The sequence below is a fragment of the Gobio gobio genome (genome assembly GCF_949357685.1).
Source record: "Gobio gobio genome assembly, chromosome: 9".
In the NCBI taxonomy this organism is placed as follows: domain Eukaryota; kingdom Metazoa; phylum Chordata; class Actinopteri; order Cypriniformes; family Gobionidae; genus Gobio; species Gobio gobio.
The window spans coordinates 211,379-224,343 of NC_137115.1; the positions used below are offsets into that span (position 1 = coordinate 211,379).

The 12,965-nt window shown below is 47.8% G+C and overlaps 1 protein-coding gene across 1 annotated transcript; it reads right to left on the reverse strand.

Annotated features, from left to right (window-relative positions):
• Positions 1–349: 349 nt before the first annotated feature.
• On the reverse strand, positions 350–12,436 carry taldo1 (transaldolase 1). The gene is made up of 8 exons (XM_079825107.1): positions 12,240–12,436; positions 8,536–8,659; positions 8,324–8,431; positions 4,609–4,740; positions 4,228–4,403; positions 2,319–2,516; positions 943–1,088; positions 350–732 (listed from the first exon to the last, which is right to left on the reverse strand). The coding sequence occupies exons 1-8, from the start codon at positions 12,334–12,336 to the stop codon at positions 700–702; spliced, it is 1,014 nt and encodes a 337-aa protein (XP_079681233.1). The 5' UTR covers positions 12,337–12,436; the 3' UTR covers positions 350–699.
• Between the last annotated feature and the right edge of the window lie 529 nt (positions 12,437–12,965).

Consider the following 12,965-nt stretch of genomic DNA (forward strand, 5'->3'; position numbering starts at 1 on the left):
TGCACTAGTTTTGGCCATTTGGGTGATCCTGGGACGCCAAAAACTGTAGAGCACACACTGGCATTTCCTTCAGAAGATCTGGCCACAATAATCTCTGATCTGAAAACAGTTTTCTTCATCCTCATCTTCAGAATGTCCCGTTGGACGAGGAAGTGACAACCCTAATGTTTGTAAACTGGCCTTGTGGCCCTCAAAAAAAAAAAATCTATTTTTATACATTCAAAACCTTGTCACAGACACACGTTTGTTTTTGTGAAATGTGAGGACATTCCATAGGCGTAATGGTTTTTATACCGTACTAACCGTATTTTACACACACACACACACACACGAAACTGGGAAGCAGCACTCCGATGAGGAAAGATGTTTTAATGACAGGTACAAGATCAACATTCTTCATCATCAGAACGTTTGGGTGGCTGGACAGAAAATACTGATGCACGTTCCCATGGGAATTATAGAGAAATGTAAAAGCTAGTGGATAAACTATTGAAGCTACAGGAATCTTCAAAGCCATTGGTCCTACAGTAAGAGCAGAAGCTGCTGGTCTGGGTTTACAGATTAATCTGAGCACACATTAGGATCAGTTTTCTATTAAAATGTGCATGGCTTATAAACAACAGGCTGGGCCTAAACCGGCCAATCAGAGGCGAGAGCAGGAGTGAAGGGCTTGGTCCTCTACAGCATCTCTCTGCTTCACTACTGTCCGTTCTTCACATTAAACATCCGCTCCTGAAACAAACAGGAGAAGAAAATGATGAATGTGCAGAGACCCACATGACCCTGAAGAGTAAACTCAAGTGCAGAGATCATCTGCTAACCCAAGGTCCCTCAACCCCATCGAGATAACGGTCATAAAGCAGTGTCATTCTGCTAATGCGGTCACTCTACAGATCACGAACACTCAGACTCAAAGGAAGTGGATGAATGTGTTTTCCGCACCTTGATCATAGCCTCGAGTTTAATGGCGTCGGCTGCAAACTTGCGGATCCCGTCGGAGAGCTTCTCCACTGCCATGCGGTCCTCATTGTGGAGCCAGCGGAAGCTCTTCTCGTCCAGGTGGACCTTCTCCAGATCACACTCCTTTGCTGAAAGCAAGATCACGCTTGATGAAAGAGTCTGAAACGGGCGCTCAAGCCTGTGCGCGTGTGTGTGTCTGTGCGCGCGTGTCTGTCTGTGCGCGTGTGTGTGTCTGTGCGCGCGTGTCTGTCTGTGCGTGTGTGTCTGTCTGTGCGTGTGTGTGTGTCTGTGCGTGTGTGTGTGTCTGTGCGTGTGTGTGTGGACGCTCACCTTCCTGCGGCGTGAGGGCACATGTGACTGCGCTGTGGTCGTGTGTGTGTGTGTGTGTGTCTGTGTGTGTCTGTGGGTGTGTGTGGACGCTCACCTCCCTGCGGCGTGAGGGCACATGTCACTGCGCTGTGGTCGTGTGTGTGTGTGTGTGTGTGTGTGTCTGTGTGTGTGTGTGGACGCTCACCTCCCTGCGGCGTGAGGGCACATGTGACTGCGCTGTGGTCGTGTGTGTGTGTGTGTGTGTGTGTGTGTGTGGACGCTCACCTCCCTGCGGCGTGAGGGCACATGTGACTGCGCTGTGGTCGTGTGTGTGTGTGTGTGTCTGTGTGTGTCTGTGTGTGTGTGTGGACGCTCACCTCCCTGCGGCGTGAGGGCACATGCGACTGCGGTGTGGTCGTTCGTGTGTGTGTGTGTGTGTGTCTGTGTGTTTGTGTCTGTGTCTGTGTCTGTGTGTGTGTGTGTGTGTGTGTGTGTGTGTGTGTGTGTGTGTGTGTGGACACTCACCTCCCTGCGGCGTGAGGGCACATGTGACTGCGCTGTGGTCGTGTGTGTGTGTGTGTGTGTGTCTGTGTGTGTATGTGTGTGAGTGTCTGTGTGTGTGTGTCTGTGTCTGTGTCTGTGTGTGTGTGTGTGTGTGTGTGTGTGTGTGTGTGGACGCTCACCTCCCTGCGGCGTGAGGGCACATGTGACTGCGCTGTGGTCGTGTGTGTGTGTGTGTGTGTGTGTCTGTGTGTGTATGTGTGTGAGTGTCTGTGTGTGTGTGTCTGTGTCTGTGTCTGTGTCTGTGTCTGTGTCTGTGTCTGTGTCTGTGTGTGTGTGTGTGTGTGTGTGTGTGTGTGTGTGTGTGTGTGGACGCTCACCTCCCTGCGGCGTGAGGGCACATGTGACTGCGCTGTGGTCGTGTGTGTGTGTGTGTGTGTGTCTGTGTGTGTATGTGTGTGAGTGTCTGTGTGTGTGTGTCTGTGTCTGTGTCTGTGTCTGTGTGTGTGTGTGTGTGTGTGTGTGTGTGTGTGTGTGTGGACGCTCACCTCCCTGCGGCGTGAGGGCACATGTGACTGCGCTGTGGTCCTGGCTCAGCTCGCCCAGTAGCCCAGGAGAGATGGTGAGCAGGTCACAGCCGGCCAGCGCCTTCACTTCCCCAGTGTTCCTGAAGGAGGCGCCCATCACCACCGTCCTGTAGTGGAACTTCTTATAGTAGTTGTAGATCTTGGTCACACTCTGCACACCTGAGAGAAAGACCGACGTCAAGACAGAAGCTGGACTGGTGGAGTGAGGAGAGACACACATGTAGGGCACATGGAAATATCCCAGCATCCTTCACTTCTCCTAATCGCTCTCTGATGTTGGGCCTTTTTTCCATAACCCGCTGTTGAACTCTTGTGTGTGTGTGTGGGTTAGATCTTATGCAGGCGAACACACGAACCCGTCCTCTCTCTCTGTGTGTGTGTGTGTGTGTGTTCTCTCTCTGGGCGCTGTCCTACACACTGACCCATCCTCTGTGTGTGTGTGTGTGTGTTCTCTCTGGTCGCTGTCCTACACACTGACCCATCCTCTGTGTGTGTGTGTGTGTGTGTTCTCTCTGGGCGCTGTCCTACACACTGACCCATCCTCTGTGTGTGTGTGTGTGTGTGTTCTCTCTGGGCGCTGTCCTACACACTGACCCATCCTCTGTGTGTGTGTGTGTGTGTGTTCTCTCTGGGCGCTGTCCTACACACTGACCCATCCTCTGTGTGTGTGTGTGTGTGTGTTCTCTCTGGGCGCTGTCCTACACACTGACCCATCCTCTGTGTGTGTGTGTGTGTGTGTGTTCTCTCTGGGCGCTGTCCTACACACTGACCCATCCTCTGTGTGTGTGTGTGTGTGTGTTCTCTCTCTGGGCGCTGTCCTACACACTGACCCATCCTCTGTGTGTGTGTGTGTGTGTGTTCTCTCTGGGCGCTGTCCTACACACTGACCCATCCTGTGTGTGTGTGCGTGTGTGTGTGTGTGTGTTCTCTCTGGGTGCTGTCCTACACACTGACCCTTCCTGTGTGTGTGTGTGTGTGTGTGTGTGTGTGTGTGTGTGTTCTCTCTGGGCGCTGTCCTACATGTGTCACTATAGCTAGTGTTCGCTATAGCTAGTGTTCGCTATAGCTAGTGTTCGCTATAGCTAGTGTTCGCTATAGCTAGTGTTCGCTATAGCTAGTGTTCGCTATAGCTAGTGTTCGCTATAGCTAGTGTTCGCTATAGCTAGTGTTGGCTATAGCTAGTGTTCGCTATAGCTAGTGTTCGCTATAGCTAGTGTTCGCTATAGCTAGTGTTCGCTATAGCTAGTGTTGGCTATAGCTAGTGTTCGCTATAGCTAGTGTTCGCTATAGCTAGTGTTCGCTATAGCTAGTGTTCGCTATAGCTAGTGTTCGCTATAGCTAGTGTTCGCTATAGCTAGTGTTCGCTATAGCTAGTGTTCGCTATAGCTAGTGTTCGCTATAGCTAGTGTTCGCTATAGCTAGTGTTCGCTATAGCTAGTGTTCGCTATAGCTAGTGTTCGCTATAGCTAGTGTTCGCTATAGCTAGTGTTCGCTATAGCTAGTGTTCGCTATAGCTAGTGTTCGCTATAGCTAGTGTTCGCTATAGCTAGTGTTCGCTCATCCTGCACTGATGCTACATTTCTTTTTCTATACATCCTAATCATTAACGACATGTATTCTTGCCTCATTGAGCTCATGGTTTCTGCCTTAAATGAAGACATTGTTTATTAATTTGTTAGCGAACTGTGAGATTTATAGATGCACATTTCTGAAAACCATAACCCAGTCTCTGATAACTAATCACTCTAAATGGTGATGTAGACATGCATTGTGAAATATTCAATTCAATCAATGGGTTAGCCTTTGTGCTTGTTGCCCTGATCTCTACGAGATGTTGGATGTGTTTCTGAGCCATTATCTGAGAACATGCCTGGGTCTTCATGGGGCTCGTAGTTTTTGCGGTCTGTGTTTTCCTTGTGCCAGTCCAGGATTCGTCCCACAAACGGGGAGATGAGTGTGACCCGGGCCTCAGCGCACGCCACCGCCTGGGCGAAGGAGAACAGCAGAGTCATGTTGCAGTGGATCCCGTGCTTCTCCTCCAGCTCCCTGACAACACACACACACACACACACACACACACGTCAGCGCTCTCAGGTCATTAACAACAGGTGCGTCTGATTAGCTTTCACACACACACACTCACACTCACACTCACACTCACACTCACACTCACACTCACACTCACACTCACACTCACACTCACACTCACACTCACACTCACACTCACACACACACACACACACACACTCACTGTCCGGCCTGAATGCCCTCCCATGTGGACGAGAGCTTGATGAGAATGCGCTCTTTCCCGATTCCCGCCTCTTCATAGAGAGAGATGAGCCTCCGGGCACGAGACACCATCGCCTCTTTGTCAAACGACAGCCTGAGAATCAGAAGCAGCATCACATGACCAACACACACTAATGATGTTGTGCATTATGACACCAGTAATGCTGGGAGTCCAGTGTGTACCGGAAGCTGCCGTAAAAACATCCACGTTTATAATGACCATCATAGAGAAGGAGCGACACTCTCGTCATAATCTGAAGCCACGCCCACCAAATCAATCAAACCGTCTCCATTGACTCTGCATTGCGTGAAGCGCCTCCTCGTCATTTAGACTTATAACAAAAAAAAGAACAACGTCTAAAAGCTGCTGTGACAGGTGTACAGCAAACAAGCACAGAACCAGAAACCCAGACGTGTTTATTAGCTATAAACCTGACATTTGGAGATTTAACAGTGACATCATGTTTACTGCACACGTCCCTGAAGCTTCACGTCTTCTTTCCCGTCTCCACTTTGTCCTTAAACGCTCGTTTCTTTGGATCGACGGCTTATAAACACTTATTTCTGTGTTGTTGAGCTTGTTTGCCGGTTCTAGGCACATATAGAAGGGTGGGCTAGCAGATATCCTGGGTGGGCGGCTTTTTTTTGTTGGGTTTACTTTTTTTTTTTTTTCGCGACCCATATACTATAGGCCTACAGCCATTTACATTTAAAAAAAAAAAAGTCAAGCCAAGCATCAGAATAGCCTACTTGTATACACTGGGCCATGTGACTATTCTCCATTAAACCACTAGATGGCACTAATTCAGCTCAGCACTTTTCCACACAAACACTTTTGATTATTGATGCATATTCGCCACAAAGTTGATTCTGCACTAATTTGATAGTTAGACCTATATATGGGAGGCTAATTAACTGGTTAATCAACCAACAAGAATTTTAACCAAATAATTGTTTAGTTGACAAAAAAAAGTGACCTATAAGTCACATTTGATTGCATTCAGAAATAATACAGGTAAATAAAGCAAAATGTTATAATGTACTACAAACATTATAAACACTACAAACATAGCTATAGGTTATTTTATGAGTAGGAATATGGTGTGGCCCCTTTAAGAGCTGCTGCTGCTGAACTGCCTGCGCGGTGTGTGTGTGTGTGTGTGTGTGTGTGTGTGTGCGCCTCCAGCACTCACATGTGCGGCTTATTTTCTGTTGCTCAAATCAAGTTGTTTTGTTGATTAAGTAACGCTGTGGACGGTATAGCGTTAGTGACGGACTGTTACGCGACTTTCACAGGGAATAAAGGACACAGCATCCTTTACATTTAACGGTATTCAGAACAGATCAAGAATTAGGCCTATATAACTATAAAGCCAAAACTAAATAAATGAGAATCTGAAAGTAACCAGTGTTAGGCTCACGATTAGGCTATTGATTATAGACTTCGTTCACTCGCGTCCCAATACTGATGGAAAAACCCTCCTCTTCACATGCCCAAAAATGTGAAAACATAAAATACTCCGTCATTTGGTCATACAGAGATAATAAGAGTAGGACATCGCTCAAAACTGCAAAGTGTTAACTTACATTGTGCTATTGTAAAATAAAGAAAACAAGATGTGCTTTGCTTAGTGTCGTTTCCTTTCAGTGAACTCATTAGAGGAGCTGCACCTCACAAATTAACCAAACTCAGCAGCTCATGTTTTTTCTTTTTGTTAATCTGTTAATTTAAGTCAAATATATATATTTTTTAATCATCCTGGCGACCCATCCTACTAGACTGTGGCACGCATCTCTTCCATACTTTTGCAGAGTTTGTGCATGACGCGGCTTTATAAACGTGGCACTCGTTTAAAAAGAGAGAAAGAAAGAGTTTTTAAAAAAACGCATCTCTACACCTGCATATCGCGTTTTTAACAGCTGTTCAACTGCGTGAGTGGCCCTAAACCGATTAAAAGATAAACAGCAGGTTTTTATTTCAGTGCTGTTATTTAAACGTCAGATTCTTCAGTTTACAGCTTTAAGAGCAAGCCAAAGAGGGCAAGGGTTCAACTGAAATATGCATTTGCATTTTAAACACTTAACTACATTAAACGCTCTAGCTCTGTCCAAGCAATAAATGCCCGTTCTTAAATAAGCGAGTTTAAGCTCATTTCAACTTGGCATGAATAAAAAAAATCTAATCAGAGCCGCATATTAATATTTACATACATATTCACGAATACAACTCCTCTTAATTACCATAATAGCGTGCAGATATGTCTGGCGGTTTCCGTCCGTGACTGCAGCCTCTGCTTTTCTGCTACAGACTGAAGCGTCGCCTACAACAGTTATTTTCAGTTAATAAAAGAAAACATTTTTGGTGTTATTTTTCTGATTGTTTGGGGCATTCTACAGCCCTTCATCAAAACATTCAACACAGACCCATCTCAGATTGTTTTAATCGATGCACAAATAGTAAAAACAAATGAACACTATCAATTCCTAAATTCTGATTGGGTGGGCAAGGCAGGCGTTTGATTGGCTCAGCCCCTGCCCAGAACCGGCCCGCACCGGTCACAGCAGCTTTTAGACGTTGGTCTGTTTTTTGTTACAAGACTGAAAATGACAGGGAGACGCTTCACACAACACAGAATCAATGGAGACGGGTTGACTGTCTTCCACCCTGCTGTGGGCGTGGCCTAAACACACTGTCTCTATTAATGAATTATTACCAAACATTACATAATGATTAACAGATCATCATTTCCTGTCATTAAACTTCACTTCATAGATTGCCTAAAGCACTTTGTGAAACATGAGATGAAGTGTGTGTGTGTGTGTGTGTGTGTGTGTGTGTGTGTGTGAAGTTCATGTTCAGTCTGTAAAAGGTCATTTGATCAGATGCAGTCTTCTATTCATACATCTTCACTAATCATTTATTAATTATTTGTTCATGTTTTTGCAGTACCCAACACTAACTAATTTTTATATTTAAATGTTTATAAATGTTTACTCTTCATCATTTAGTACATTTTCACGGGCACTGGACTGTTAGCATGACGTGTGTAAAGGGTGGCTAGCTCAGTTTAGCTCTGTGAAGACAACTCATTGTTATTTGGGTGCATAACATGTTTTCTTTTCCTAAACACTACATCCTTAAATGGAGGATATTCCCTGAATAATACAATCATAAACGTCACGGTTTATTTATCAAAACACTGTAACCCTAACCGTTTGAACCATGTTCCCTTCCACTGATCACACGGACTGTACGCGCCTCGTCCCGTGACTCTCGCGGCTCGTCCCGTGACTCTCGCGCCTCGTCCCGTGACTCTCGCGCCTCGTCCCGTGACTCTCGCGCCTCGTCCCGTGACTCTCGCGCCTCGTCCCGTGACTCTCGCGCCTCGTCCCGTGACTCTCGCGCCTCGTCCCGTGACTCTCGCGCCTCGTCCCGTGACTCTCGCGCCTCGTCCCGTGACTCTCGCGCCTCGTCCCGTGACTCTCGCGCCTCGTCCCGTGACTCTCGCGCCTCGTCCCGTGACTCTCGCGCCTCGTCCCGTGACTCTCGCGCCTCGTCCCGTGACTCTCGCGCCTCGTCCCGTGACTCTCGCGCCTCGTCCCGTGACTCTCGCGGCTCGTCCCGTAACTCTCGCGGCTCGTCCCGTGACTCTCGCGGCTCGTCCCGTGACTCTTACCTGGCATCGACTTCAGTGGAGACCCGGCCGGGAACCTTCTTTAAGATTTCCAGCCCGAAGCTCACGAACAGCTTGTCCATGGCATTGGTCACCTGTTCTTCCTCACTCCTGAAGTTGAAGAAATGTACATTAGAGCTGTAATATTTGTGCACAACAGTGAGCAGACTTTAGCCCACGGTGTGACTTTAGCCCAGAGGAAAGGCCAGGCTCACCCGCCGTTAGCCGTGCCGTATTTGATGGCCTGCTCCACCAGGGGCTGGTAAGTGGGCATTTTAGCGGCCGCCAGGATGAGAGACGGATTGGTGGTGGCATCCTGAGGCTTGTACTCTTCAATAGCTGCAGAGGAGAAAACAGGGTTAGGGTGGACATGATCTCCTGTTCACGGTCATACAAACAATATATAAACCAATCAGAAGCGGATATCCGTGATTAAAGGACTGCAACAGTAGATCTACCCAAACCCTACAGCTGGACATCTGACTGTTCCTAACCCTAACCCTGACCCTGACCCTGACCCTGACCAGTAACTGACACTGGCCCTACCCTAACCCTGTTCCTAACCCTAACCCTTCATACAGCTGGACATCTGACTGTTCCTAACCCTGACCCTAACCCTGACCCTAACCCTGTTCCTAACCCTGTTCCTAACCCTGTTCCTAACCCTAACCCTTCCCCTTCATACAGCTGGACATCTGACTGTTCCTAACCCTGACCCTAACCCTAACCCTGACCCTAACCCTAACCCTGACCAGTAACTGACACTGGCCCTACCCTAACCCTGTTCCTAACCCTAACCCTTCATACAGCTGGACATCTGACTGTTCCTAACCCTGACCCTAACCCTAACCCTGTTCCTAACCCTGTTCCTAACCCTGACCCTGTTCCTAACCCTAACCCTTCCCCTTCATACAGCTGGACATCTGACTGTTCCTAACCCTGACCCTAACCCTAACCCTGTTCCTAACCCTGTTCCTAACACTAACCCTTCCCCTTCATACAGCTGGACATCTGACTGTTCCTAACCCTGTTCCTAACCCTGACCCTAACCCTGACCCTAACCCTTCCCCTTCATACAGCTGGACATCTGACTGTTCCTAACCCTGACCCTAACCCTGACCCTGACCCTAAACCTACCCCTTCATACGGCTGGACATCTGACTGTAACTGACACTGCCTAGGCCTGTTCTGCATCTCTGCCAGATATTCTGGAGAACTGTGGCAACCAAATCTAGTTTGGCTTTGCCTGAACATAATCTGAGCCAAGGAACATGAGATGACACACACACACACACACACACACACACACACGTTTGGCTTCGCTCTGCGCTGCACAGATCGATCGGCGGCTGACCTGAAGCAGTGCATGCTGGTTAGAAATGTTGTCCGGCTTGAGACCGCATGATCACCTGACTGGGACATGATATGATGAACTGCCACGGGGCAATAGCTGACGGGCAGGGGTGGAACAAAAAGTTAAAATTCTCATCTCACGGACGAGCCAGTGGGCGGGGCCAAAGAAGTGGGCGGGGCCAAAGAAGTGGGCGTTGATCTGATTCTGCACTAATGTGACCAAATCCCAAACGAGTCGTTTTCGGAACTTGGTTTCAATAAAAGCTGGATTAACAAAAAGGGTTTGAGTTCTGAAACGGGATGTTTTTATGACCGCTTACATCTCAATAAACTGAGGAAGATTAGATTTCTCAATTAACCTGACTTTAGCTGGACAATAACTGGAGCTGATGTACATTACGCTCTCATTAATCTCCTGTTATCACTGAAGCTGCTTTGACACAATCGGTGTGTAAAACGTGCCGTATAAATGAAGATGAGCTGAGGATAACACAGATCTGAGCGAGTCTCATCCTGATCCTGGAGAGAGATGAGGAACAGAACGGATGACGAACTGATAGAACAGGTTTATCTGAGTTTATCTGAGGGTCAACAGGTCTGACAGAACACAGACAAAATATCATCTAACATTACAAAACACACATGGAGGAGTTTAGCTTTTCAACTGATAGTTAAAAGATTAAAATATTTTACCATTTTTATTCTGGAGGTGTGTGAGAGAGAGTGTGTGAGAGAGAGTGTGAGTGTGTGAGAGTGAGTGTGTGTGTGTGTGTGTGTGAGTGTGTGTGTGTGTGTGTGAGTGTGTGTGTGTGTGTGTGTGTGAGAGTGTGAGAGTGTGAGTTCATCAGTTTACAGGAACTCATCAATGGGGATCAACTGGCGGATCATGATGACAGCGCAGAAACACACAAAGGGAGTTTTATCCAGTCTGGCTTCCTTGTGTAAAGCAAACACTGAAATCTGTGCGTTTCACAAGAGTCTGAGGCAATGAGATCTGATGATCCGGCCGAGTCTGAGGCAATGAGATCTGATGATCCGGCCGAGTCTGAGGCAATGAGACCTGATGATCCGGCCGAGTCTGAGGCAATGAGACCTGATGATCCGGCCGAGTCTGAGGCAATGAGATCTGATGATCCGGCCGAGTCTGAGGCAATGAGATCTGATGATCCGGCCGAGTCTGAGGCAATGAGATCTGATGATCCGGCCGAGTCTGAGGCAATGAGACCTGATGATCCGGCCGAGTCTGAGGCAATGAGACCTGATGATCCGGCCGAGTCTGAGGCAATGAGATCTGATGATCCGGCCGAGTCTGAGGCAATGAGACCTGATGATCCGGCCGAGTCTGAGGCAATGAGACCTGATGATCCGGCCGAGTCTGAGGCAATGAGACCTGATGATCCGGCCGAGTCTGAGGCAATGAGACCTGATGATCCGGCCGAGTCTGAGGCAATGAGACCTGATGATCCGGCCGAGTCTGAGGCAATGAGACCTGATGATCCGGCCGAGTCTGAGGCAATGAGATCTGATGATCCGGCCGAGTCTGAGGCAATGAGACCTGATGATCCGGCCGAGTCTGAGGCAATGAGACCTGATGATCCGGCCGAGTCTGAGGCAATGAGACCTGATGATCCGGCCGAGTCTGAGGCAATGAGACCTGATGATCCGGCCGAGTCTGGCCCGTCTCTGACCCGTCCCACAGCGAACACTGGACTCTGGCCTTCATCTCGACCTCATTCCAGACCGGACTGGACCAGTCTGAGGAGGTCTATGTGAAAATCTAAACACTTTTACAAAGCTATGTGTGAGTGAAAATAAGGCTTCACATCAATATTAGAGATCGGAAGTTGATTTTGGGGTTGTGTGTCATTAAAAGTTAAACACATGTATTATAAGATTGAATATTCTCATGTTTTAACCACTTTAACTGAGGTCTTATTACTTCATTTGTGTGTTTTCATCCTCAGAACTTCCTTCTCGCACAATACAAAAACCAGACAAACTCATGAATATGAATTAAGATCATTAATATTCATAAAGAAATGCATTCGGTAATTCGTCGGGTGGCTTGTGCTCATTACTATGCTCTGCCTCTCGGCCAATCAGGTAAACTGTCTCTGACTGTCAAGTAGAACGATTAATATTCATAAGATGAGCCGTGTTCGGCCAGCCAATCCGAACTTCGCTTCCGGGTCTCAGCATGACGAGCCCACGCGAGTATTTTTCCGACCCAGTCGATTTGGTTTACATTAAACTAATTACCGTGAGGATCACATGTTTTACCCAGATCTGACTAACTCACTCATGCATATCATTAAAGTGGATAAATGAAGACAACGGTCTGGAAAACTGTTGCAAAAGTGCGAAAGCTGCAGTTCCTCAAAGCAGATTAACTTCCACTAGCAAACATTAACCAAACCTCGGCCAAACTTCCTCTGGGGGAATTAAGAGGACATTCGCGGATTCGAGTGTTGACTCGTTATCAACAGGGTCGGGGATTAATGAATTAACGGCACTTCACTCACACAGATTAAGTAACGGAAACATCTACTAAAACTCTTAACGTTACCGTTGAAGTCGCCCGTGTCCGCGACGACCACCGTGTATTTCTTGATCTGCTCCAGCGCGGACTCCATCTTCCGCCGTTTATCCGGTGACACAGACATGATCCCGAGAAACACCGACAGCTTTTATACCAGCGCCTGAACAGAGACGACCGTCAGCCTGACGAGAGCACGGGAACGGGAGAGAGCGCGGGCACGCGCTGCGTGGGGGCGGGGCCACGGCGAATGACGCCATTGCGTAAGAACCAGCGAGCGATCGAAGGATTGAGCCACACACACTCCTCATATCAAAGATCAGTCACACACATCAGGATTATCGGCCTCTTGTGCCTAATGGTTATGTATGCCCTCATTAATGGCTATGAATGCCCTCATTAATGCTGTTTCATTATAATGTTCAGGTTTTACTGTCAGAAATCTCTTCACTCAGTGGCGGAGACTTTAGGGGTCCATAGACTGTGAAGGAATATCATGATTCATGTGTAATACTTGTTTGCATTGTTTGACCCATGTAACATTGCATTCTAATAAATAAGCAACAACAATTTTAGATGTCGGGGTTAGTGTTAGGCCAGGGGGAGACAGACGCGCGTTCCCGTAGCGGCCGCCAGGGGGAGACAGACGCGCGTTCCCGTAGCGGCCGCCAGGGGGAGACAGACGCGCGCCTTTTCCTGATGATGTAGCAGCTCAATATCAGACTGATCTCAGGTCAGGACAGACGGAGCTGTCTA